The 25,469-nt window shown below is 34.3% G+C and overlaps 1 protein-coding gene across 2 annotated transcripts in view; it reads left to right on the top strand.

The window, feature by feature from the left end:
• cbfa2t2 (CBFA2/RUNX1 partner transcriptional co-repressor 2) overlaps nt 1–25,469 on the top strand; it is a 103,930-nt gene that overhangs the window by 58,229 nt on the left and 20,232 nt on the right. For both annotated transcript variants that reach the window (NM_001365483.2, XM_073953345.1), the window contains 3 exon segments: nt 20,962–21,105; nt 23,782–24,023; nt 24,141–24,230. In NM_001365483.2, coding sequence (NP_001352412.2) covers nt 20,962–21,105; nt 23,782–24,023; nt 24,141–24,230 — 476 coding nt within the window.

Here is a 25,469-nt window from a genome sequence, read left to right as displayed (position 1 = left end):
AGTAAATAACCAATATTCAAGTATACAGATATCCGTTTTCCATGACTTTTCCAAAACTTTGTGGGTTTTTTCTGTTTTTCCAAACCTTTTCAGGCCTGGAAAATGCCATGAGAAAATTCCATGACTTTTCCAGGTTTTACATGACCGTATGAACCCTGCTAGTATCTTAAAAAATATCTAGTCAAATATTATGTGCTGTCATCATGGCAAAAATGTGGATGTGCGTTATGGATGTGACCAAAGCAGTCCTCGAGTTTACAGAATAAAAACTTTGTAGAAATTCTGAGAATTAAACTGCGCATTCAGAAATAAATAATACTCAAAGAAGTAAAGTTGGATCACTATAGAAGAAAAGTGATTGACTTTATATTATTGAGGAAAAACTTTGTTGTGGATGTGACGGATGTGAAATTGCCACTTGTGTGACTTTGGTAAATCAAATATAATAGTTTGAAAACAATGACAGATGCATTTGAGTATTTCTAAAGCACTGTAAAATACAAGCCTACACAAAAAACACAGAAAAGGTTTCAGTATTTTGGTGAAAACCTAATTTTTTCATGGCAAGGTTAACATTTCCATGGAATTGCTCATATCTATGTAAAAATTGATTTAGATAATGCTTACACTACACTAATAATATGAGAGTATGTGATTGGCCAAGGACAGAAAAGAAGTAAATAACCAATATTCAAGTTTACAGATATCTGTTTTCCATGACTTTTCCAAAACTTTGTGGGTTTTTTCTGTTTTTTTCAAAACTTTTCCAGGCCTGGAAAATGGCATGTCAAAATTCAATGACTTTTCCAGGTTTCACATGTCAATATAGTCAAATACACAGCTGTTTGACACTCTTTGCACCTACTGAAAAAGTCCGGACCACAGACACCTGCATCGCGAAATGCGGAGGTTTTTTTCTTCCATTCAGTTCGCGGTATGAACTTCCATTAAAACAACACTCTTCCAGCAGTTCATAGTTGCATCCAATATCTCACTCACGGGGCGGCATGCAGAAAATGTTCCCGAATTGAAGTAAAAGTGCCAAACTGCAGTTTAAGTTGACAAATTAATAATGAGACACCCGAAAACATGAAACTCTAGAGGAAATGAGGATAGCGTGGTGATGCAATGATGTTCATTGAATTACGTGCAATAACATGTAAAACGAGATCATGAAACATTCAAAAAGCAACTCATGTAAATACACATAAGACAATCATATTATTGTCTTAATTAGATGTAAAGTTAAAATGTAAAATGGCTAAGGTCAGTATTATTAGCCCATTTAAGTAATAATTTTTTAGATTAAACCACTGTTTAAAATGACTGCCTAATTACCCTAACTTTAACCTAGTTGAGCCTTTAAATTGCACTAAGCTGAATACTAGCATCTTACAAAATAACTAATAATTTCCCCCATATCCAAATTTCAGCATATACAAACAAAAACACCTTTATTATATCAAAAAATAATAAAATTAATAATTATAGTTGTTTTAAATCAACTTGAAAAATATTCATTATTAAAACAGTTTTATATTATATTAATTATGCCACTTACATTATTATCTTTGTGACCCTATAGTATTTCTCTTGTGAATTTTACCAATTTCAATATACAAAACATAACACCACACTTTAAATGAATTATATGAATGACAAATCAAGAATGAAGAAGATCCTCAATGAAATACAATACAATTAACCACATAAACAAGGGAGATATTGCCACCCAATGGAGACCTTTAGCAACTCATTCTGAATAACATTTAACAACATACCTGTAAAAATGAAGACAGTGTGTAGTTTCGCTGGTTCTTTAATAGACCATAGCTGTATAAACACATGACAGCACACAAACTCACAATCAGTCGTCATTATAAAAACATAATATAACTCAGGATTGAGCTACACACTCGACGCCAAACACAACTCAACAGTATCCTAATAAATTCATTGAAACATTCAGTGACAATAAAGCACATATTTGTGTGTTTAGACTCTTAAAAATGGCAATTTTCTGACTGAGAGAAATGAAACTCACCAACAAGACTCCATTAACTCACGCACCCTCTAGATGGCGCTGTCCATAAGCCATACTTTAACAAATTTATTTACTTTATTACATTAGCTTTGCGTTTAATAAAAAAATTAATAAACCATTACGACTCAGAGCAGTGTTTTGTGTCTAATGTGTATGTTTTATGGCAACTAGCCGTGAAATAAGAGGGATAAAGTACACCCAGGATGGTTGTTTTCGCGGACAAAATAAAAGTCCGTCATTTCATAATATGATCTATCGTTTATATCGTGGTGTCGCAAAATACATTGTTTATGGTAATAATTGTTCATAATTTATGCTATGAACGCAATATTACATGCCAGAAACATAAATAACAGCATCCTGGGGAAGTTGTGATAATAATATTAATACATCCAGGATGGTTGTTTTCGCAGACAAAATAAAAGTCTGTCATTTCATAATATGCTCTATCGTTTACATCATGGTGCAGCAAAATACATTGTTTACGGGAATAATTTTTCATAATTCATATGTGTGCAATATTACACGCCAGAAACATGAATAACAGCATCCTGACAAAGTAATAATAATAATAATAATAATAATAATAATCTTAATATTAATATATTTTATTCTTAAACTGTCTTTCTTGGACTCAATGGGCTACAACAGTAGAAACAAAAAGAGAAGAAAGAATATAAAACATCACATGACAGCATTATAATCAAAGTAATCTAAATTTGTACATTATTTAGCGATATTTAATGATAGGCCTGTAATCAATAGCATTAACTAAATGTTTATTGTATGTTTCTACATTCTTAATCAATCATTTGCCTAAAACAAGTGTGAAATATGATCACATATGAACGTGTAAATTTCTACTTAAATGCTTATATCAAGAAGCAGTTCCGAGATGAGCAAAGATATTGTCAAGAAATATACCAAAATTAATTATACTAGTTTTTTTTTTTTCTTTAAAAAAGCTAATTAATCCTGCTAAAAAAGTCTAAAGATGAGTACATTCAAATTAATATGTAGAAAAAAATGTGGGAAAATATTAAAATATTATACCAAATTATAATAAACAGGAATAATCAAGAGAAATAAAATAATTTTGATTTTATTTGATGTTGTTGCAAAAACTCTTATTTTTAATGTATTTAGCTGTTCAATAAAACTATTTAGTTTAAATGCTCCAAAATATCAATGAGAAATGGTTTAAAATATATTCATATATATTGAATAAATTGAATATTCATATTTAAAGGGGGTGTATTCATTTACACTGAGTACTAAATACTAAACCCTTGGTTATCAGGACATGAGATGACTAATGTCTGGATGTAAGGTTTGTTTCATCACACAGCTCTAGTGTCAGTTTAAGTGAAGTTTAAGAGTCGTACACTGCATGATGATGAGCTGCGGGTCGAGTATTAATTGAAAAGATGAGAGGACTGAACATGTGTCATTTTCTCAGACGTTATCATGCATGAGGCCTCGACCTGTTGCACGCGCTGCGAGAGAGCAGCAGATGTGTGTGTGTGTGTGTGTGTGTGGACTGATAGGCACCAGGTGCAGCTTTTGTTTTGCCTTCTTTTCTTTAACTCTCCCTCTGCCTCCTCCTTCTCCTTCTGTCAAAACTGCTATTTTCTTCTTTTTCTCTGCCTGCAGGAACTTTTTAGTGCTGTTTCAGAGCTCAGGAGACTTAATGAGGAGTTTTATCAGTTACGTTTCTTACGCTTTTATCACAAGTTTGTCCTGAAATGCTAAAAATAGTGTAAATGTGGAGCTGCGATATTAATGCTGAAAGCAGCTCGAATCATTTGATTTCATGTACAGATTTGATATCATGTTGTTTGTTTGTTTTTTGGTTGATTATGCATTTTTTTGGTAATTGCATTTAGCATTATTTTTGCAACCAACCAGAACAGATTTGTATATTTGCATTATTAATATTAAATTTATTCTTGGCAGAATTTAGTATAGTAATAATTTCAATTTTGGTTGATTATGCATTGTTTGGTAATTGCATTTAGCATTATTTTGCTTTTTTTTTTCAACCAATCAGAACAGATTATTATATTTGCAATATTAATACTGAGTTTATTTTATTTTTGGCAGAATTTAATATAGTTATAGTTTTACTGACTTACTATCACAGAATAGTGCAATAGCTCACAATTGTTACATTTATTCAGAGAACTGTGACGTTTTTAAACGTAAAAAGACACTTTTTGTAGTTCCGAAAGTTTTTAATTACAAGATGTAAACTTGAATATTGAAAAATAATTTCTCAGGATTACAAATTATAAGTATATATTGCATATATTATAAGTATTGACTGAAGAGTCTGATAAAAAAGTGTAAACTGGCATAAAATCTGATAAAAATTAGACAAATCTAAATAAATATTATAATATATTAAAATAATATAATATATTAAAATATATTAAAATATATTAATATAATATAATATAATAAAATATATTAAAATAAAATAATATAATATAATATAAAATATTTAAATATATTAAAATATATTAAAATAAAATAATATAATATAATATAATATATTAAAATATATTAAAATAAAATAATATAATATAATATAATATATTAAAATATATTAAAATAAAATAATGTAATATAATATAATATATTAAAATATATTAAAATAAAATAATATAATATAATATAATATAATATAATATAATATAATATAATATAATATATTAAAATATATTAGTATAATATAATATAATATAATATAATATAATATAATATAATATAATATAATATAATATAATATAATATAATACTTTATAATACAGTGACATACTGTCTGGCAACTATTAAGTAAGTAAAGGAAACGTTACAATATAGGCGAAACAGTGGCTCATAGCAAGAAGGTCGTTGGTTTGAGTCCCTGCTATAGCAGTTGGCATTTCTGTGTGGAGTTTGCATGTTCTCCCTGTGTTGGTGCGGGTTTCTGGATAAGTTGATGGTTCATTCCGCTGTGGCAACCCCTGATGAATAAAGGAACTAAGTCGAAGGAAAATGAATGAATGTATTGCTTTGTTGTATTTACTATATATGCTTGTAATTTATTAATTCATGCAAATGCACTGCACAGAAAAAGACATGTTCACCCTAATCTATCTAAATAAATTACATTTTTACAAACAGAGCTATTCAAATCACTTGAAGAAATTATATTCATATCGCTATATATATATATATATATATATATATATATATATATATATATATATACATGTATATATATACAAATATATATATAATTGAGGTCAGAATTATTAGCCCCCCTGTTTATTTTTTCCCCCAATTTCTGTTTAACGGAGAGCAGATTTTTTCAGCACATTTCTAAACATAATAGTTTTAATAACTCATCTGTAATAACTGATTTATTTTATCTTTGCCATGATGACAGTAAATAATATTTGACTGTGCAGCTGTTAGTTATCTTTAGTTATCTAAATAACAAAAAATAACATAATAATATACTACTTCAGCATGCTATTGTCTTGATAATCGAGTAGCATTTATTTAGTATTTAACGTAGAAAAATGTAATTATTCTCTCTTAAATATCTGCATAACACTCATCTCAATCAGTCATTCTGATCCTCTGAGCTAATAAATAGATGCCTGTTGCTTGTATGTAATAATAATAATAATTTCTTTACATTTATATAGCGCTTTTCTGGACACTCAAAGAGCTTTACATTGAGGGGAATCTCCTCATTCACCATCAGTGTGCAACATCCACCTTGATGACGTGACGGCAGCCAAATTGTAGCAGACCGCACACCACACACCAGCTGATTGGTGGAGAGGAGACAGTGATGAAGCCAATTATGATATGGGGATGTGTAGGAGACCATGATGGACAGAGTCCAGTGGGCAAATTTGAGAGTACAACAAATCATTATTTTATAATGCTATTATTTGCTGAAATAAAGAAGGAAAAACTCCATGATGGTGTTATCAAGACTTTCAGAAAGAGGAAAACAAGACTGATAACGGCAGCCAGAAGAGAGAATAGTGATAAATTTACTGTCCAGCCCCTAGGAACTGCATTAGAAACACATTGCGAAATAAACATATAAGGGTAATTCTTCAACTACTTGCACTTTTATGTCCTATCATATATCCAAAAATATATATAATATTGTTCAAATTCCTTTCTTTGTCAAACTAACAATAAAACCTACTTAAACATTTTTTACTAGCTTTCTATTATATATATTTTTCATATTATTCACCATCCTTTTAGGTGTCACAATTATTGTTTTCATCATGTCGCACACCCAGAGTTTTAAACGTCAACAATGAAAATAACACTTTAAATTGATATTTATCTGGTAACTATTAATGTATCTTAAGTAAGCACAAGTGAAATAGGTTAAATATTTAACAATAGACTATTAACAATATTATTTTTTAACAAAAAAACAGCTGTCGCACAGTATCAGTGTCATTTCCACCACAACACTGTAATGTCGCTTTAATAAGTTTGTGCGAGATTATTGATGTGGTTTCTAAAAAGTAATAGTGCCATCTGAGAACATGTTCAAGATGGAGGGAATTAAACTTTTAATCTACAGCACTTGAAGAAAAATCAAGGTAAACATTGCTTGATAAGGAAAGACGTTTATTCTACGTCATTTCCAAACATTTTATTCACAATGTATAAGCTCATGCTCTATTTCAGTGGTTCTCAAACTGTGGTACGTGTACCAGTGGTACGCGGGCTGCCTTCTAGTGGTACGCAGAGTAATCCATTATGTTTTATGTACATGCAACATATGTTTAAAAATTTATCAAAAATGGTTCATATATCAATATGATGACACATAGCCTATATTTATGAAGTCCAAGCAGCATTTCAATGCTTTGATAAATAGGATACTATATGTTAACACTTTAGATTGAAGTACAGGAGATTTTTTTTCTTCTTTTTATTTGCTGAAATAAAGAAGGAAAAACTCCACGATGGTGTTAATGTGTGTGGAAAACAAGACTGATAATGGCAGCCAGAAGAGAGAATAGTGATAAATTTACTGTCCAGCCCCTAGGAACTGCATTAGAAACACATTGCTAAATTAATCTATAAGGGTAATTCTTCAACTAAGGGCACTTTTATGTGCTATCATATATCCAAAAATATATATAATATTGTTCAAATTCCTTTCTTTGTCAAACTAACAATAAAACCTACTTAAACATTTTTTATTAGCTTTCTATTATATATATTTTTCATATTATTCACCATCCTTTTAGGTGTCACAATCACTGTTTTCACCATGTTGCACACCCAGAGTTTTAAACGTCAACAATGAAAATAACATTTTAAATTGATATTTATCTGGTAACTATTAATGTATCTTAATTAAGCACTAGTGAAATAGGTATATTTATTTATATATTTATATTTATATAAATATTTAACAATAGACTATTAACAATATTATTTTTTAACAAAAAAAACAGCTGTCGCACAGTGTCAGTGTCATTTCCACCACAACACTGTAATGTCGCTTTAATAAGTTTGTGCGAGATTATTGATGTGGTTTCTAAAAAGTAATAGTGCCATCTGAGAACATGTTCAAGATGGAGGGAATTAAACTTTTAATCTACAGCACTTGAAGAAAAATCAAGGTAAACATTGCTTGATAAGGAAATACGTTTATTCTACGTCATTTCCAAACATTTTATTCACAATGTATAAGCTCATGCTCTATTTCAGTGGTTCTCAAACTGTGGTACGTGTACCAGTGGTACGCGGGCTGCCTTCTAGTGGTACGCAGAGTAATCCAATATGTTTTATGTACATGCAACATATGTTTAAAAATGTATCAAAAATGGTTCATATATCAATATGATGACACATAGCCTATATTTATAAAGTCCAAGCAGCATTTCAATGCTTTGATAAATAGGATATGTTAACACTTTAGATTGAAGTACAGGAGATTTTTTTCTTCTTTTTATTTGCTGAAATAAAGAAGGAAAAACTCCACGATGGTGTTAATGTGTGTGGAAAACAAGACTGATAACGGCAGCCAGAAGAGAGAATAGTGATAAATTTACTGTCCAGCCCCTAGGAACTGCATTAGAAACACATTGCTAAATAAATATATAAGGGTAATTCTTCAACTACGGGCACTTTTACGTGGTACGCAGAGTAATCCAATATGTTTTATGTACAAGCAACATATATTTAAAAAAATTATCAAAAATGGTTCATATGTCAATATGATGACACATAGCTTATATTTATGAAGTCCAAGCAGCATTTCCAGGCTTTGATGAATTGAATACTATAAGTTAACAGTGTAGATTTAAGTACAGGAGATTTTTAAAAACTTTTTAAGAACAGTAGCCTGTCATTTTTAAGACTTAAAAAGACTTAAAAGCATTTTAATTTAAACATTGACATTTTATTTTGTTTGTTTTTTTTTACACGTGGCACAGCAGTGCTAATGTTTAAACTATTTATAAGGTTTAAACTAGCTGATAATGATAAATATTATTAATAATAGTGATAAATCTGCCACGTTTTTAAGCTGTGCTGTAGCTGCTTGGGCCTACTATGTGACTGCATTTCAATAGTGGTGGTACTTGGAGGGGCAATTTTTTTTCTGAGGTGGTACTTCATGAAAAAAGTTTGAGAACCACTGCTCTATTTAATAATTCAGTTTATTTATTTGTTAATAAGCTCTTAACCAAATTAATATTACATTTTAGAGTGTGGCAGGTGTACAATTCAGCATACAACTCATTTATTTCATTGACAAATGTATAATTATTTTATATATTGTGGAAAGATTGATACAAAAGGTACAAAAATGATCTTTGACAATGTTTGACTGCCATCATTGATTTCATTTTGATATAAGCCGTATATTGAGATGTGGAGGAATTGAAAAAGAATTTTTCTTTTACTCAACTTCACAAGGCTGAAAGTGCCCGAAGTTGAAGAATGGCCTATATATATATATATATATATATATATATATATATATATATATATATATATATATATATATATATATATATATATATAAATCCTTGAAAGTTTTTAATATTAAGATTTCTTTTAAAAGTGTATCAACATTTACATAAAATTACCTATATAAATTGTTTGCCTATATAAATATATAGGAAAACTATATATTTATTTATATATATATAAACTATATATATATAAATAAATATAAATAATACTATAAAAAATATATATATATATATATATATATATATATATATATATATATATATATATATATATATATATATATATATATATATATATATATATATATAGGTAATTTTATATAGGTAAACTATTTATATTTATTTATATATATATATGGTTTATATGTATAAATAAATATATAGTTTTCCTATATATTTATATAGGCAAACAATTTATATAGGTAATTTTATGTAAATGTTGATACACTTTTAAAAGAAATCTAAATATTAAAAACTTTCAAGGATTTAAGATGCTGCTGAGCGTTTAACATGTCTTGTGAAAAAGGTCCAGCATCTTTGCAGTGTTGTAAGTCATCATTACACCCATCAGCACTGCTCTGGAGACAGATCTGAGCATCAGAAAGTGTGTGTGAGGAGATGTGTCTGTTTGTGTTTGTGGGACTGGGACACAGGTGACTGTTGGAGACTCCAGCTGTCCGTTTCTCCCCCATCAGCTCCATATGGTGGAGGAACAGAAGGAGACGGAGGGGGAGGCAAACAGAAACATCCGTCCAGCTCTTTCTCTCACACACACACACACACATAATGATCTGATAGCTTAACCCTTTTGTGTCCGCGCTCTGAAGCCTCTCTCTGTGGGTTTGTTTTGCTGATGTGTGGCTGGAGGCGGTGCGGATCTCTCGCCATTGTCTTGCGCTCTTTAAATGATTTCTAAACACTCGGTTTGCCTGCATTGAAGCGCTTTTAATGGAAATTCATATATCATTTTAAACAAAGACAGGCCGGGCTTTTAAATCAACTCTTTGTGCCTGAATGTTTAACGCTTTTTGGGGGAGTAAAGCTCTTTCAGATGGGTTTGGTTTTGAGAGCGTCAGCACATGCATTCACAAGCAAATCAAGCCAGTTTCTACTTTCAGAAGAGGAGGAATCTATTATAGATGTATATTGATGTGCTCGTCAGAAACTTTAAGAAAAGCTGTTTCTGATTACAACTGAGGCGGGAAACGAGATGCAGAACTGCAATCAGAATTTCTGATTAAATTAAGATGATTAAAATCAATAAAGGAGAAATGCATATCATTCATTCATTTTCCCTTGGCTTAATCCCTTTATTTATCAGGGGTCGCCACAGTGGAATGAACCGCCAACTATTTCAGCATATGTTTTATGCAGCGGATGCCCTTCCAGCTGCAACCCAATGCTGGGAAACACCTATACACACTCATTCACACACATACACTATGACTAATTTCATTAATTTTCCTTTGGTTTAGTCCTTTTATTCATCAGGGGTCACCACAGGGGAATGAACCACCAACTAATCCAGCATATGTTTTACTCAGCTGATGCACTTCCGGCTGCAACCCATCCCTGGGAAACACCCATACACACTCATTCACACACTATAACCAGTTTCATTCATTCATTCATTTATATTCCTTTAGCTTAGTCCTTTTATGCGTTAGGGGTCGCCACAGTGGAATGAACCACCAACTTATTCAGCATATGTTTAAGCATAGGATGCCCTTTCACCTGCAACCCAGCTCTGGTAAACACCCATACACACTCATTCACACAAATACACTATGGCAAATGTTCATTCATTTATTATCCTTCGGCTTAGACCCTTTAGTAATCAGGGGTCACCACAGCGGAATGAACCGCCAACTATTTCAGCATATGTTTTACTCAGCGAATGCCCTTCCAGTCGCATCCCATCACTGGGAAACATCCATACACACTCATTCACACACACACACTCATACACTATGGGCAATTTAGTTCATCAGTTCCCTTATAGTGCATGTGTTTGGACTGTGGGGGAAACCGGAGCACCCAGAGGAAACCTGCGCAAATGTAGGGAGAACATGCAAACTCCACACAGAAACGCCAACTGACCCAGCCAAGGCTCGAACCAATGACCTTCCTGCTGGTTCTTGCTTGTTTGCTGCGCCACTGTGCTGCCTACCTCAATAATGTTTGCAAAAAAATTGCATTTTCAGGCTTTCTTCAGGTTTCATCAAGTTAAATTTAATGGTATGGAATGGTATGGAAACCTTATATACCTGCTAGACATGCGGATGATCCAGTCCCATACAGCTGCCATTGCAGCAAATACTTTGTAGTGTGCAATTTTACACAATTGCCCCTAGAAGTCGCCAATGGGAATAAAACAAACACACACACAAGAAATGCACGTACGCCAGACATGAAGTTGGCATAGACCAACGCAAAAAATCTTGTAGTTGTTTTTAGTTTTTTTTTTTTTCCTGATAAAGGAATACAATTTTTTGGAATTTGCTGTAGAAATGTCTAACTGCATCTCTTTGCAATAAAATACTTAAATATAAAAATAAGGTTTTACTGAGATGTATTGTTGGTGATAGGATGGATGTTGGCCTGATTGAGTAGCTTTACTTGGACAAAGCAAAATTAAGACCTGTTTAAAATGATTTAAAACACACAACATGTGCAGTTTATTTATAAACAAATTTTCGAGAGGATCACGGGCTTATGATTGATCACATCTGTTCCAACTTTAGCTAATGACTGATTATCCTATCAGACGATCCTTAACTCACTATAAATAACCAGACTTTTCTCATCTCAATATCTTCGTCTTGAAGAAACCCCCCCACCCAACCCTACTTTCCCTCCTTTCAAACTGGCGTCACGGTGGCCAGCGATTAGCTCTGTTGCCTTACAGCAAGAATGCCCCTGGTTTAATTCCTTTCCAAACCAGACTGCATTTCTGTGCGGAGTTTGCTCATTCTCCCTGTGGTCACGTGAGTTTTCCCCGGGTCCTCCTGTTTCCTCCCACAGTTCAAAAACAAGCACTCTAAATAATTAATCCAAATATTTTAGCTAAACTCTGAGTACAACTTTCAGCATCCATATCTGACACTCAGCTACAACAAGCAAGAAGGGGAGTCATCGAGATCTACCAGAGCTCAAACTCCCCTCCCGCCTTGCAACAGGGGGGAGCCCAGGGCTCGGGGATCTTATAAGCTCAGGGCTCTCTCCCAGGACAGCACGCCAAACTAGCTTTATTATCAATCATCAGCTAAGTGTGAACTCTTGAAAATATTTCAGAGAATTCAGCGAATAAAATTTAGTTTTTGAAATTAAAGATGCAGCGGACCCCCTGATTTTCTTACATGCATGTGCATAATAGAAACTAAAAAATGCATATGCGTAATTATGCACAATTGCACAGCTGACATGCACAAATGAAGGCATATAAAAGTCATGTGTGTTCAGTCCTTGTATTTGTCCTTTGCTGTGGATTCAGGGACACATGGCAGGTGTGGAGTCTTTGGTTATTAGTTAGTGAATTGAAAGCATCCTCATCCTCCACCTGAGACTACCACACACACACTAAACACACTTCCCCCAGCAACACACAGCTGTGCTGCGGGTCTGTGTAGAAGAACACACTGCTAGCGCTGATATCTGTGCGAATCAATATTGATCTGCTAACAGCAAACGCTCAGCTCTGTCTGACTGCCACCTGTTATAAGCCAGACTGACTCATAAAGCTTCAATAAAGGGGAAAAACTCATCATCACAGCTGTCCAAAGTTGAGCTGACAGATCTCACAATGTTGTGAATATTTTTTCTTCTGGAGAAAGTCTTATTTGTTTAAAAAAACACCATTTTAAGGTCATTATTATTTTCCCCCTTAAGCAATTTTTGTTTTGGATTGTCTACTGAACAAACCAGTTATACAATGACCTGCCTAATTATCCTAACTTTACCCTAATTACTTAAGCCTTTAAATGTCACTTTAAGCTGAATACTAGTGTTTTGAAGAATATCTAGTCAAATATTATGTGCAGATTAATAAAGAGACTAAGCCGAAAGAAAATGAATGAATGAAAATAATAATAATAAAAATAATAATAATAATAATAATAATTATTATTATTATTAATCATTATAATAATTATTAACAACAACAATAATAATAATTATTAATAATAACAACAATAATAATTAATAACAACAACAATAGCAAAAAATTTATAATAATAACAATAATAATTAATATCAACAACGATAATAATTGATAATAATTAGAATAACAATAATAATTAAAAAATAATATTAATTAATATTAATAATTAATAACGACAATAATAATTGTATTATTAATTATTCTTATTAATAATACAAATTATTATTGTCGTTGTTGTTATTAATTATTATTATTAATTAACATTATTATTAATTGTTATAATAATTAAGAACAGCAATAATAATAATTAATAATACCAACAATGATAATTAATAACAATATTAATAATAATAATAACAATAATAATTAATAACAACAATTATAATAATAAATAATAAGAATAATGAATAATTATAAATAATAATAATAATAACCATAAAGAATAATAACAACAGCAATAATTAATAATAATTATTATTATTAATAATAATAACAATAATCAATAACAACAATAATAATTAATAATAATAAATAATCATAATATTAATAACAATAAATAACAACAATAATAACAATAATAAACAACAACAATAATAATTAATAATAATAATAATTAATAATAATAATAAATAATAACAACAATAATATCAATAATAATTATTAACAGCAATAACAATAATAAATATTAATAATCATAATAATAATTAATAATAACAATAATAATAATAATTAATAATAATAATAATAATAATAATAATAACAACAACAATAACTAAGAATAATTTCTATTGAAAGAAATAGTAATAAAAAATAATAAGATAAAATTATAATAATAATCCATCAAATAACTACATGCAAATTTATAATGGTTTGTGTAGCATCTTAAATGTTGCCCGTCTAATATGTTTATTTCCATAATAATTTCCATAATTATTCTCAATATTTAATCAAAAATTGGATTTGTCATTTCTATCAGCAACATTGGAAACTCAATATTTGCTGACTGATTAGCCTGGCTTATGAATTAATCTCTAATCCTTTATGAGAACATTGATTCGATCATCTGACCCTGTATAAACCGTGCTTTAATCGATACTGTCTGAGATTCTCTTGGCTGGTGAAAGTGTATCCGGCTAGTGTTAGTGAGCTGTAGTTCTCCACAGGTCTGATGATAATCTCTGCTAACAGACGGTGGATATGGGAGGGATTGTGTACATCCTATGGTGTGGCGCAAACCCAAATGGCTCGGCTTCCTGTTTCTCACAATCTTTTTACTTCCTGCCTCCTAGGAAGGAAACAGGTGTAGATGGAAGAAGAACAAAAAAGATGCCACATGATTTTTCAGTCAGGCATTAAGAGCCTGGGAGTGGGGCTCAGGTGTGCTCACGAAAGCACAAGATTTGTGTCTGTGTGTGTGAGTGTGTGTGCAAAAGTGTGTCACACCTGTGACTGCAGAGCTTTCTGTTCGTGGCTGAAGATGAGGATGCTGTTTGAGTCTCACAAATAAACCTACATGAGAATGCAGTCTATAAATGAAGTCTTGATCTGTAGAATTCAGTATAATTGGGCTGTACAATACTGGGAAAAATATGATTGCAATATTATACATTATTTGTTGCAATTAAAGCGACACAGTGGCTTAGCACTGTGGCCTCACAGCAAGGAGGTCACTGGTTTGAGTCCCGGCTGCAAGTTCTCCCTATCTTCGCGTGGGTTTCCTCTGGGTGCTCCGGTTTCCCCCACAGTCCAAACACATGCACTATAGAGGAATTGAACAGTGTGTGTGTGCGAAACAGTGTGTATGGGTGTTTCCTAGTGTTGGGTTGCAGCTGGAAGGGCATCCACTGCGTAAAAGATATGGTAAAAATATTTTTTAATTAAAATATGCTGTTTTTCCTATTAATTCCAAGCCATTGATGAAACCTATTCATTTATACATTTAGTAAACTAAGTATTGAACATGTCACCGTCACGTTGCCAATGTATTCCTAACAGTGCTGTTTACTTAAGATTTTGGCGACGTCTTTAATACCCAAAGTAATGCATACATACAGAGAAAATAAAACTAAACAGTTTCGAAATAAATTTATGTGTAATAAAGTGAAATGACAGAAGTATTGAACACATGAAGAAAGGGAGGTGTTGAAAGACATGGAAAGCCCAGACAGCAGCTTAAATCTCTTTCCATTGTTGGCATTTTCCCTAATTATCCCATCTGAGAAGAAAATGAGAATAATGGAGAGGCTTGGGGCAAATGCCTTAACTGAAAATATTGAACACATGAAGAAAAGAAGGTGTTGAAAAACATGGAAAGCCCAGACAGCAGCTGAAATCTCTTTCCATTGTTGGCATTTTCACTAAATATCCTATCTGAGAAGAAAGTGAGAATAATGGAGAGGCTTGGGGCAAATGCCTTAACTGAAAATATTGAACACATGAAGAAAAGAAGGTGTTGAAAAACATGGAAAGCCCAGACAGCAGCTGAAATCTCTTTCCATTGTTGGCATTTTCACTAAATATCCCATCTGAGAAGAAAGTGAGAATAATGGAGAGAGTTGGGGCAAATGCCTTAACTGAAAATATTGAACACATGAAGAAAAGGAGGTGTTGAAAGACATGGAAAGCCCAGACAGCAGCTGAAATATCTTTCCATTGTTGGCATTTTCACTGATTATCCCATCTGAGAAGAAAGTCAGAATACTGGAGAGGGTTGGGGCAAATGCCTTAATTAAAAATATTGAACACAGACATGCCCAGCTCTTTCCTCATTTTGGGGTTCAGTATTTCAGTCTCTTTCAGCCGTTACTTCTATAGATATAGCACCATCACCCATTATTTGCCTGTTTGGCGTGACGCTGGATAATTATGCATTACCCACTTACCTTTTAAACTTTGTGGCCTTTCTTACTCTGCTTGCTAGGCGTGTCATTTTATTATACTGGAAGAACCCTCAGCCACCCTTGCATATACGGTGACTGAAAGATGTTTTGCATTTTATAAAACTAGAGAAGATTAGATATTCCCTTTAAAGACCTAAAAGAACATTTGCCAAAATTTTGGATGCCCTTTCTTCCTATGTTAAAACTCTACAGCTGGCTCTAGACTGATCACCTCAGCTTTTGACCATAATAATACATCAGTTTCTAATCGTTCATTTCTCGAAATGTAACATTTGAGATTATTGTATAAATGTAGACATCTGCCTCGCATTATTTGTATAATTTGGTTTTATTTTATTGTTATCTTCCTTGTTTTATTAATTAATTAATTAATTAATTTACTTTCTTTTTTATCAATATGTTATTTGTATTAATATATATGTTTTCTATTATTATGTCTATAAGGGTTGTTTGATATGTTTGTAAAATAGAAAAATGTTAAACAAATCATAAACAAAAAAAAATATTGAACACATGAAGAAAAGGAGGTGTTGAAAGACATGGAAAGCCCAGACAGCAGCTGAAATCACTTAGTAGTTATTTATATTTACTTAAATACAGACACAAATAATCAGAGCAGCAGCATATAAAATGTGACAACATTCGTTCACTCATTTTCTTTTTGGCTTGGTTCCTTTACTAATCAGGGATCGCCACAGCGGAATGAACCACCAACTTATCCAGCACATCCAGCATACAAACACTACACTAATTTTAGCTTACCCAATTCACCTATAGCACATGGTGCCCTTGTGGGGGAAGCCGGAGCACCCGGAGGAAACCCACGCAAACACGGGGAGAACATGCAAACTCCACACAGAAATGCCCCAGCCGAGGCTCAAACCAGCGACCTTCTTGCTTTGAGGCGATTGTGCTACCCACTGCGCCACCGTGTCGCTCCAACGTGACAACATTTCAGAAGAATTTCTGGAAAGGTTTCTCTAAACTATGTCTGCTCCGACTTTGCAACTGAAATGATTGCACAAATGGATGGCTATAACAATCTTATTAAAAGCCGCCTTACTTTTCATTGTTAAGTGAAGAGGCCTATTTAAAAACGATACGGCGTAATCCCTCCTGAAGAAACACATTCACTGCATTAGTTTCCCATGAATAAACATTAAACAAAACACGCTTTTCACCGAGAGAAGCTCCGTCCGTCTATGAAAAGTCGTCTGGTAAGAAGCGTTTCATGACCTTTGACAACTCGATCTGTGTGGGTCTATTAGCCGCTTTTGTAAAAGCATTTTCAGCGGTCTGATATACTCGAAAATGAGGCCAATAGCTTCTCTCACGGCTCTTTTAGAACAATAGTGCCTCTGATCTACGACTTTTGGGCCTGGTGGTCCATTCACAGGCAGAAAGTATGCGTTTAGCCCTTGACGGCTTTTGTGGAGCCTAGTTAGCAAGCGTGAAATGGCCTGATTCTCCATTCTTAAGCAGGCTCAATGATCAGCCATTCTTTCCTCAGGACAAAACCTGCTTCATTTGCACTTCAGCTGTCGCGACTCCACGGTTCTTAAACAAGGGCAGAAAACATCTGGTGTGCAGCAAAAAAGAGACGGCGGGCTTTAGTTCGGGGCGTGAGGGGTTGAGGCTGAAGTCTGGATGCTTTTTGAGGTTTGGACTCAATTGGATTGTCAAGCTTCAAACATCACCTGCATATCTGATGCATATCAATGCAACACACACACACACACACACACACACACACACACACACACACACACACACACACACACACACACACACACACACACACACACACACACACACACAATAGCTATGCTCTGTCAGTTTATGTGGAATATTCAATTCAATTCACCTTTATTTCTATAGCGCTTTTACAATGTAAATTGTCTCAAAGCAGCTTCACATAGAAGATTACAGTGAATTGAAACAGTGTAGTTCAGTTCTCAGTGTGTACAGTTTTTCTCGATTGCTTGGATGCAGTTGTCAACTGAAACTCCACATTTTCAGAACAGTTAACACACAGGCCTAAACAGCGGCACTCATGGTCAAAATGACACATTTTGCTTGCAAAAGGCTCATATCGTGTCAAAACATTTAACATATGCAACAAAAGCTAGTTTTACCTTCAAACTACACAACTTGCAAACAAGTATATGAGCTCTTTCAGCTAATCATTACACAATGGACAACAAAATATGCACCAATGCACCACCATTGCTTGCCATTGTAGCTTATAGCCAATGTCATTTGTTGTCTCTATTTGGGCTGTCAAATTCGCCTTTTTGTAAAGAATTGGATCAAGAATAAGATGTGCTTTGATTGAATATATATTGAATTCATGACATTTTTCAAACTGTGGCTGAAAACTGAAATACTGTATATAAAAAAAACAGATAAAAGTAATAAAATACTGTAAATATTAGAGAAAACACATGTAAACTAATATACAGTCAAATCTATTGGGAGTATAGGACATAGCCATATTGACCTCCTCCATCAATGCTGGCACAGAACAACACAGACCTTCCATCGTTTATATAAGGTTTGCAGAATGATGGCTAATTGAAGATTTGTGTGAAGGAGTGTCAAACCGGTGCTTCAGTGATTTCATACTGATGTTGGTAGTTTTTAATAGTTAGGAATAGATGGATTCTGTTTGGTTACCAAAACTAAAACAATGGAGTTTGGACTGCTTGAATGACATCTGTGTTAACTGTTTGGAAAAATGGTGGGGAAAATGTGTCAACCCAATGAGAAAGGCTTTACACATTTGCAAGACCGGTCCTCTGCTCTGCTAGGATAGTGATAATGAAAATGAAGAGGAACCTAGTTTCTTTAACCAGGTCAAAGCAAACAAGAAAAACTGTAAGTTCAGTTCAGTTTAGTTCAGTTCAGTGTAGGGCTGCTCGATTTTGGGAAAAATCATAATCACGATTATTTTGGTCATAATTGTAATCACAATTATTCAAAACGATTATTAGTTGTAGTCAACATTATTAGCTCTCCTGAGAATAATTTTTTTAAAGGAATATTTCCCAAATTATGTTTAACAGAACAAGGAATTTTAACAGTATTTCCTCCAATATTTTTTTTTTCTTCTGGAGAAAGGGTTATTTGTTTTGTTTTGGCTAGAATAAAAGCAGATTTAAATATTTTGAAACCTCTTTTAAGGTCAATATTATTAGCCCCCTTAGGCAATATATATTTTTGATTGTCTGCAGATGAAACTACTGTTATACAATGAACTGCCTAATTACAGTTCAGTTTCCTTTATTTATGTCATTCAAATCATCACAATAGAATTGTAATGCAGAAGTCGTAGTCGCTTCAATCACACTTTGAATTTGAATGCTTGTATTAAAAAAATATCTAGTCTAATATTATGTGCTGTCATCATAGCAAAGATAAAATAAATCAGTAATTAGAAATGAGTTATTAAAACTATTATGTTTAGATATGTGTTGAAAAAAAATCTTCTTTCCATTAAACAGAAATTGGGGGAAAAAGGTTGCTAATATTCAGGAGGACTAATAATTCTGACTTCGACTGTATATATACAGTTATTTTCCACCCTGCAAAGGAAAGAGAAATAAATACAATAGAAAAAAAATACGAAACAAACTGTGCTTTAAGCATCTTCACTGTAAGAAAAACACTATAGCTACAAAAGTCTTCAGTCAAGACCACTGAGGGATTTTCTCGTTGTTTTATTAATAATGATTTAAAAAGGCGGCAGTAAGAATTGCGCGCTGTTACTTTAATGGTTTCACTTTCACGTGTCTTTTGGTCCTTATTACAAAATGAGGGTTAATATGAATAATCACTAAACACCGCGTTTAACACCTATTTAACCCTTAAAGCGCTCACGTTAAGATGACTTTAGATGTGTGCGCTCCTCTGCTCGTCACAGTGTGCGAATGAGACCAAGCGCAGACCGCATGCTTCTGACTGTCTACGCGCCACACACACATAAGGATGCGGTCTTTCACGCTTTTAAGAGCAACAAGTGAGGACAACTGGAAAGGGGGCGGTAAATAATGGAATAATCGTTTATCTCGATTAATGACTTTTTAATAATCGTTAGAAGCCGAAATCGAAATCGGATTTTCGATTTATTGCACAGCCCTAGTTCAGTGTGGGTTAATAATCGCTACTGAGAGTCCAAACACTGAGGAGCAAGTTATTGTATAACGACCTTCTTGCTGTGAGGAGACAGCGACTGCGCCACTGCCTCGCCGAAAATTGTGTTTGAAAAATTAAAAACTGCTTTTATTCTAGCCGAAATAAAACAACTGAGCCGTAAACAAACATCATTTGGGAAATATTTGAAAAAAAAGAAAAATTTCACCTTCAACTTTAAATCTACACACAAAAATGACTTTTTTTGCTGCTTGTTCAAACTACTTATTTAAAATGAGTTGAAACAACACAATCCTTAAGTTTTTTCGGGTCGACAACTTGATTGTTTTATGTTCAATTGACCTAAATTTGTAAAAGCGATACATTTAACTTGAACAGTTTGTGTTGGGTCAACATCTTGAAATTCTGTGTGGTGTAATTTACACCTTAGGATTGAAACATGCCATTAATTTGTGTGCACGAAAGTGGGACAGTTTGCAGATGATGAACTTTTGGTGAGCTCTCCTCCCTCAGTGTCTTAATGTCAGACAGAATGAGATCAGAGATGTTCTGCTGCCACCGATCTGCCACGTTGATTGGGTTTTAATGGAAATCTCCACATGCACAAACAGAACCGTTGGTGATTAGAGGGAAATCAGTGATGTGTCAGTCTGAGCTCATTCTGTGTCTGGCTCTGATTTGCAGACAGTGCAGAGAAGAAGGTTCCTGCCATGCCCGGTTCCCCAGTGGATGCAAAGACTCATTCCAGACCGACCGTCTCCGTCATGCCACCGCTGCCCTCCGTCAACCCCAGCGGACCTCGTCCCGCAGCCTTCTCCACTACTGCATGTGAGACTCACACACACACTTGTATAGCTATCTTTATGGGGACTTCTCTTAGCTGTAATGTTTCTACTGTACAGACTGTGTATTCTTTACCTCCAAAACCCAATCCTCACAAGACACAATCTGCAGTTTTACAAAACTCTGTGTGATTTCTGAGCTGATTTCCTCATGTGGACAAAAAAATGTCCCCGTAAGGTAGAAAAAAAATACTGGTATTGCTATACTTGTGGGGACATCTGATCCCTACGACTTAAAGAATACAAAGTACAAACACACACACACACACACACACACACGCACACACACACACGTTTGTTTTTGTGAAAAGTGGGGACATTACATAGGTTTCCATTCCTTTTATACTGTCCAAACCGTATATTATATTGCCCCCACCCGACCCCACCCCTAAACCCAACCATCACAGGAGACTGTGTGCAGCTTTACTCTCTGATTAAACTCATTCTGTAGGATTTATAAGCATTTTGAGAAATGAAGACGTCACCAATGTCCTCATATTTCACCTTCTTTTTGTAATACCTGTGTCATACCCATGTCACTATACAGATTTGTGTCCTGATATGTCACAAAAACATGTACAAACACACACACACACACACATGCATGTTATCTTCACCCCAAATGCTGCAATTTTTAACAAAACATAGCTTTGGAACAAGATTGAACTATTTTGCATCTAAAACATGCCTGTCATCTTGAGAATACAATGCTTTTAATGCGCATAGCGCATTGTGTATGGGATTGCATGGCTGAGACTGCAATATGCAAGTCTGCAGCCAGATTCCTTTGGTTATCTTCACGATACGTGACAAAATTCTGCAGTTCTTCACATAAACTTGAATCCTTCAGTTCTGTATTTAGATAAACTATAAAAATGTTGCAATTCCTATTAAAATAGTGCATGTTAAACTGTATGTACTACTGTATATACTATGTGAAACAATATTGATTTGCATCTTACATGTAATATAAAGTAGCTGACACTGTTATGTGTCACATAGATGGATGAAACATACCATAATACTTTCACCATTGTCGTAGTAGTCAATAGTCCTCAATATGTCCAATAGACCTGGTTGCTTTTTAAATTTTTTTTTTATTTCCAGTTTGATGAAGTTTGATTCTGAATATAATCATGAAAGTGATTATATCCATATTTAATGAGGCCATGCGATAACACTGTGCTGGCATTTTCAGTGTGGCACAATGCGTTTTGTTTGCATGCTATTAACAATTTAAAATATGAAGTACAGTCACTGGCCACTTTATTAGGTACACCTGTCCAACTGCTAGGTAACGCAACTTTCTAATCAGCCAATCACATGGCAGCAACTTGATGCATGCAGACATGATCAAGACGATCTGCTGCAGTTCAAACTGAGCATCAGAATGGGGAAGAAAGGGAATTTAAGTGACTTTGAACGTGGCATGGTAGTTTGTGCCAGATGGGCTTTTCTGAGTATTTCAGAAACTGCATCTATAGGGTTTACAGAGAATGGCCTAAAAAAAGAGGAAATGTCCAGTGAGCGGCAGATCTGTGGGCGCAAATGTCTTGTTTATGCCAGAAATCAGAGGAGAATGGCCAGACTGGTTCCAGCTGATAGAAGGCAACAGTAACTCAAATAAGCACTCGTTACAACCGAGGTCTGCAGAAGAGCATCTCTGAACACACAACACGTCCAACCTTGAGGCGGATGGGCTACAGCAGTAGAAGACCACACCGGGTGCCGCTCCTGTCAGCTAAGAACAGGAAACTGAGGCTACAATTCACACAGGCTCACCAAAACTGGACAATAGAAGATTGGAGAAACGTTGCCTGCTCTGATGAGTCTCCATTTCTGCTGACACATTCGGAGGGTCGGGTCAGAATTTGGCATCAACAACATGAAAACATGGATCCATCCTGCCTTGTTTCAACGGTTCAGGCTGGTGGTGGTGGTGTAATGGTGTGGGGGAGATTTTTTTGGCACACTTTGTGTCTATTAGTACCAATTCAGCATCAACGCCACAGCCTACCTGAGTATTGCTGCTGACTATGTCCATCCCATATGAGCACAGTGTCTCCATCTTCTGACGGCTACTTCCAGCAGAATAACGTGCCATGTCATAAAGCGTGAATCATCTCAGACTGGTTTCTTGAACATGACAATGAGTTCACTGTACTCAAATGGTCTCCACAGTCACCAGAGCTCAATCCAATAGAGCAGCTTTGGGATGTGGTGGAACAGGAGATTGGCATCATGGATGTGCAGCCGACAAATCTGCAGCAACTGTGTGATGCTATCATGTCAATATGGAGCAAAATCTCTGAGGAATATTTCCAGCATCTTGTTGAATCTCTGCCATGAAGGATTAAAGCAGATCTGAAGGCAAAAGGGGGTCCAACCTGGTACTAGTAAGGTGTACCAACTAAAGTGGCCGGCGAGTTTATATGCATCAAAATCTGTACTGCATTTATCCTTTATTTACAGTTCGTAATAACATGCAACTTTCGTAAAGCTGCTTTGAAACAATAGTTATTGTGAAAAGCACTCTACAAATAAGCTTCAGTTCAAATCAAAACTGAATTTCAATGCATTTTGTTTGCATACTATTACAAATAAATGACAAATATTGTGTAATTTCTCAGTGTCTGACCTCACTCTCTCTTTGTTTCTGCAGTAACCAATGGGATCAATCATTCCCCGCCGATGCTCAACGCCATTCCCTCTCCTCCTCAGCGCTATAGCAACGGCCCTTCCTCATCATCCTCCTCTTCCCTGGCCAATCAGCAGCTTCCGGCCACATGCGGCGCTCGACAGCTCAGCAAACTCAAGCGCTTCCTTACCACACTGCAGCAGTTCGGCAATGACATCTCGCCTGAGATCGGAGAGAGCGTCCGCAACCTGGTGCTGGCGCTGGTGGTGGGTTTCTCACCTGTGTGTGTGTGTGTGTGTGTGTGTGTGTGTGTGTGTGTTTCCTGGAGTCTGCTTATATGTGAACAAGTAATTTAACCAATGATTCCTGTCTGTCTCCTGCAGAACTCCACCGTCACCATTGAAGAGTTTCACTCCAGACTGCAGGAAGCCACAAACTTCCCACTGAGGCCCTTCGTCATACCGTTTCTGAAGGTAAATGACTAGAAAACTAAAACTAAACCAAAACATTGATTAAGTAATACCGAATTTGGTAATACTGGTATCCATGAAAGTGTTTTATTAGATTTTTTTTTATATTTAACCCTCAAAGACTCAAACACAGACAAAGATCTCCTTTTTTGACCTTGTTTTTAATTATTGAAAATGTTATATTGTAACAGCCCTGCAGGCACATGACGTCATATTGATGTTGTACCCCAACATCGTGGGGGCGTTGGATTTTATTTGCAAATAAACCGAAATAAATAAATAAATAAATAAATGTTGTCAATGGCCAACAACCAACCTAAAAATCAACCTAAAATCAACCGAATATCATTGTCTAATCATGTTACACCTTGACGTTGTGTGGACGTTGTATTTTGGTGACTATCTAACACAACCTAAAATCAACCAAATATCAGCAATTTGACTTCAATATTGAACGTCCAAATAACGTTGTGCTTGCTGGTTAGACATTGAATTTTGGTCACCTGTCATCACGACCTAAATCTAACCTAATGTTAACGTCTTATGATGTTGTGTGCCTGCTGGAAGTTGATCCATGAGCAGGGCCAGACGGAATCTGCGGACGTGTTTTGCTATTTCTGCAGAGAATTTTGGTAAAAATCTTCGGATTTCTGCAGAATTATTTTGGGAGTATCATAACTAAAACCTTAATATATGAAATAAAAATTTATAAATTACTGAATAAAAACTGAATAAATTTATATTTACACATTTACTCAAGTAAATAAACAGAATTAATGATGGGCTAAAATCTGCAGAATTCTGCGCGCACAGATTCCGTGTGGGGCTAGCCATGAGATAGCAGTAATCTACCTTTATATATTAACTTGCCTAATAAATTAATAAATAAAATATTAATAAATAAAATAAAAGGAGTTATTAGAAATAACTCACTAAAAGTATTATATTTAAAATTGTGTTGAAAAAAATTCTCTCCATTAAAACGTTTGGGAAATATTTTTACAAGAATTAAAATGTTATAGGAGGGGTATTAAATCTGACGTCAATTGTATGTTCAAATATGTTAGCTATAGTTTTAAATATATGTTTATATTCAATGACTCATTTGTGAACCAAGATTCACTGATTCATAAATTGGTTGGACTGATTCAATTCTAAATCAAAGAAAAAGAATCACATCAAAAGAACAACTCATTTGTGAACCAGTTATCTCTGATTCATGAATTGGTTGGACTGATTCAA

This window comes from Danio rerio, chromosome 6 (assembly GCF_049306965.1).
Source record: "Danio rerio strain Tuebingen ecotype United States chromosome 6, GRCz12tu, whole genome shotgun sequence".
Taxonomy (NCBI): domain Eukaryota; kingdom Metazoa; phylum Chordata; class Actinopteri; order Cypriniformes; family Danionidae; genus Danio; species Danio rerio.
This window is presented reverse-complemented; position numbering and strand designations above follow the sequence as displayed.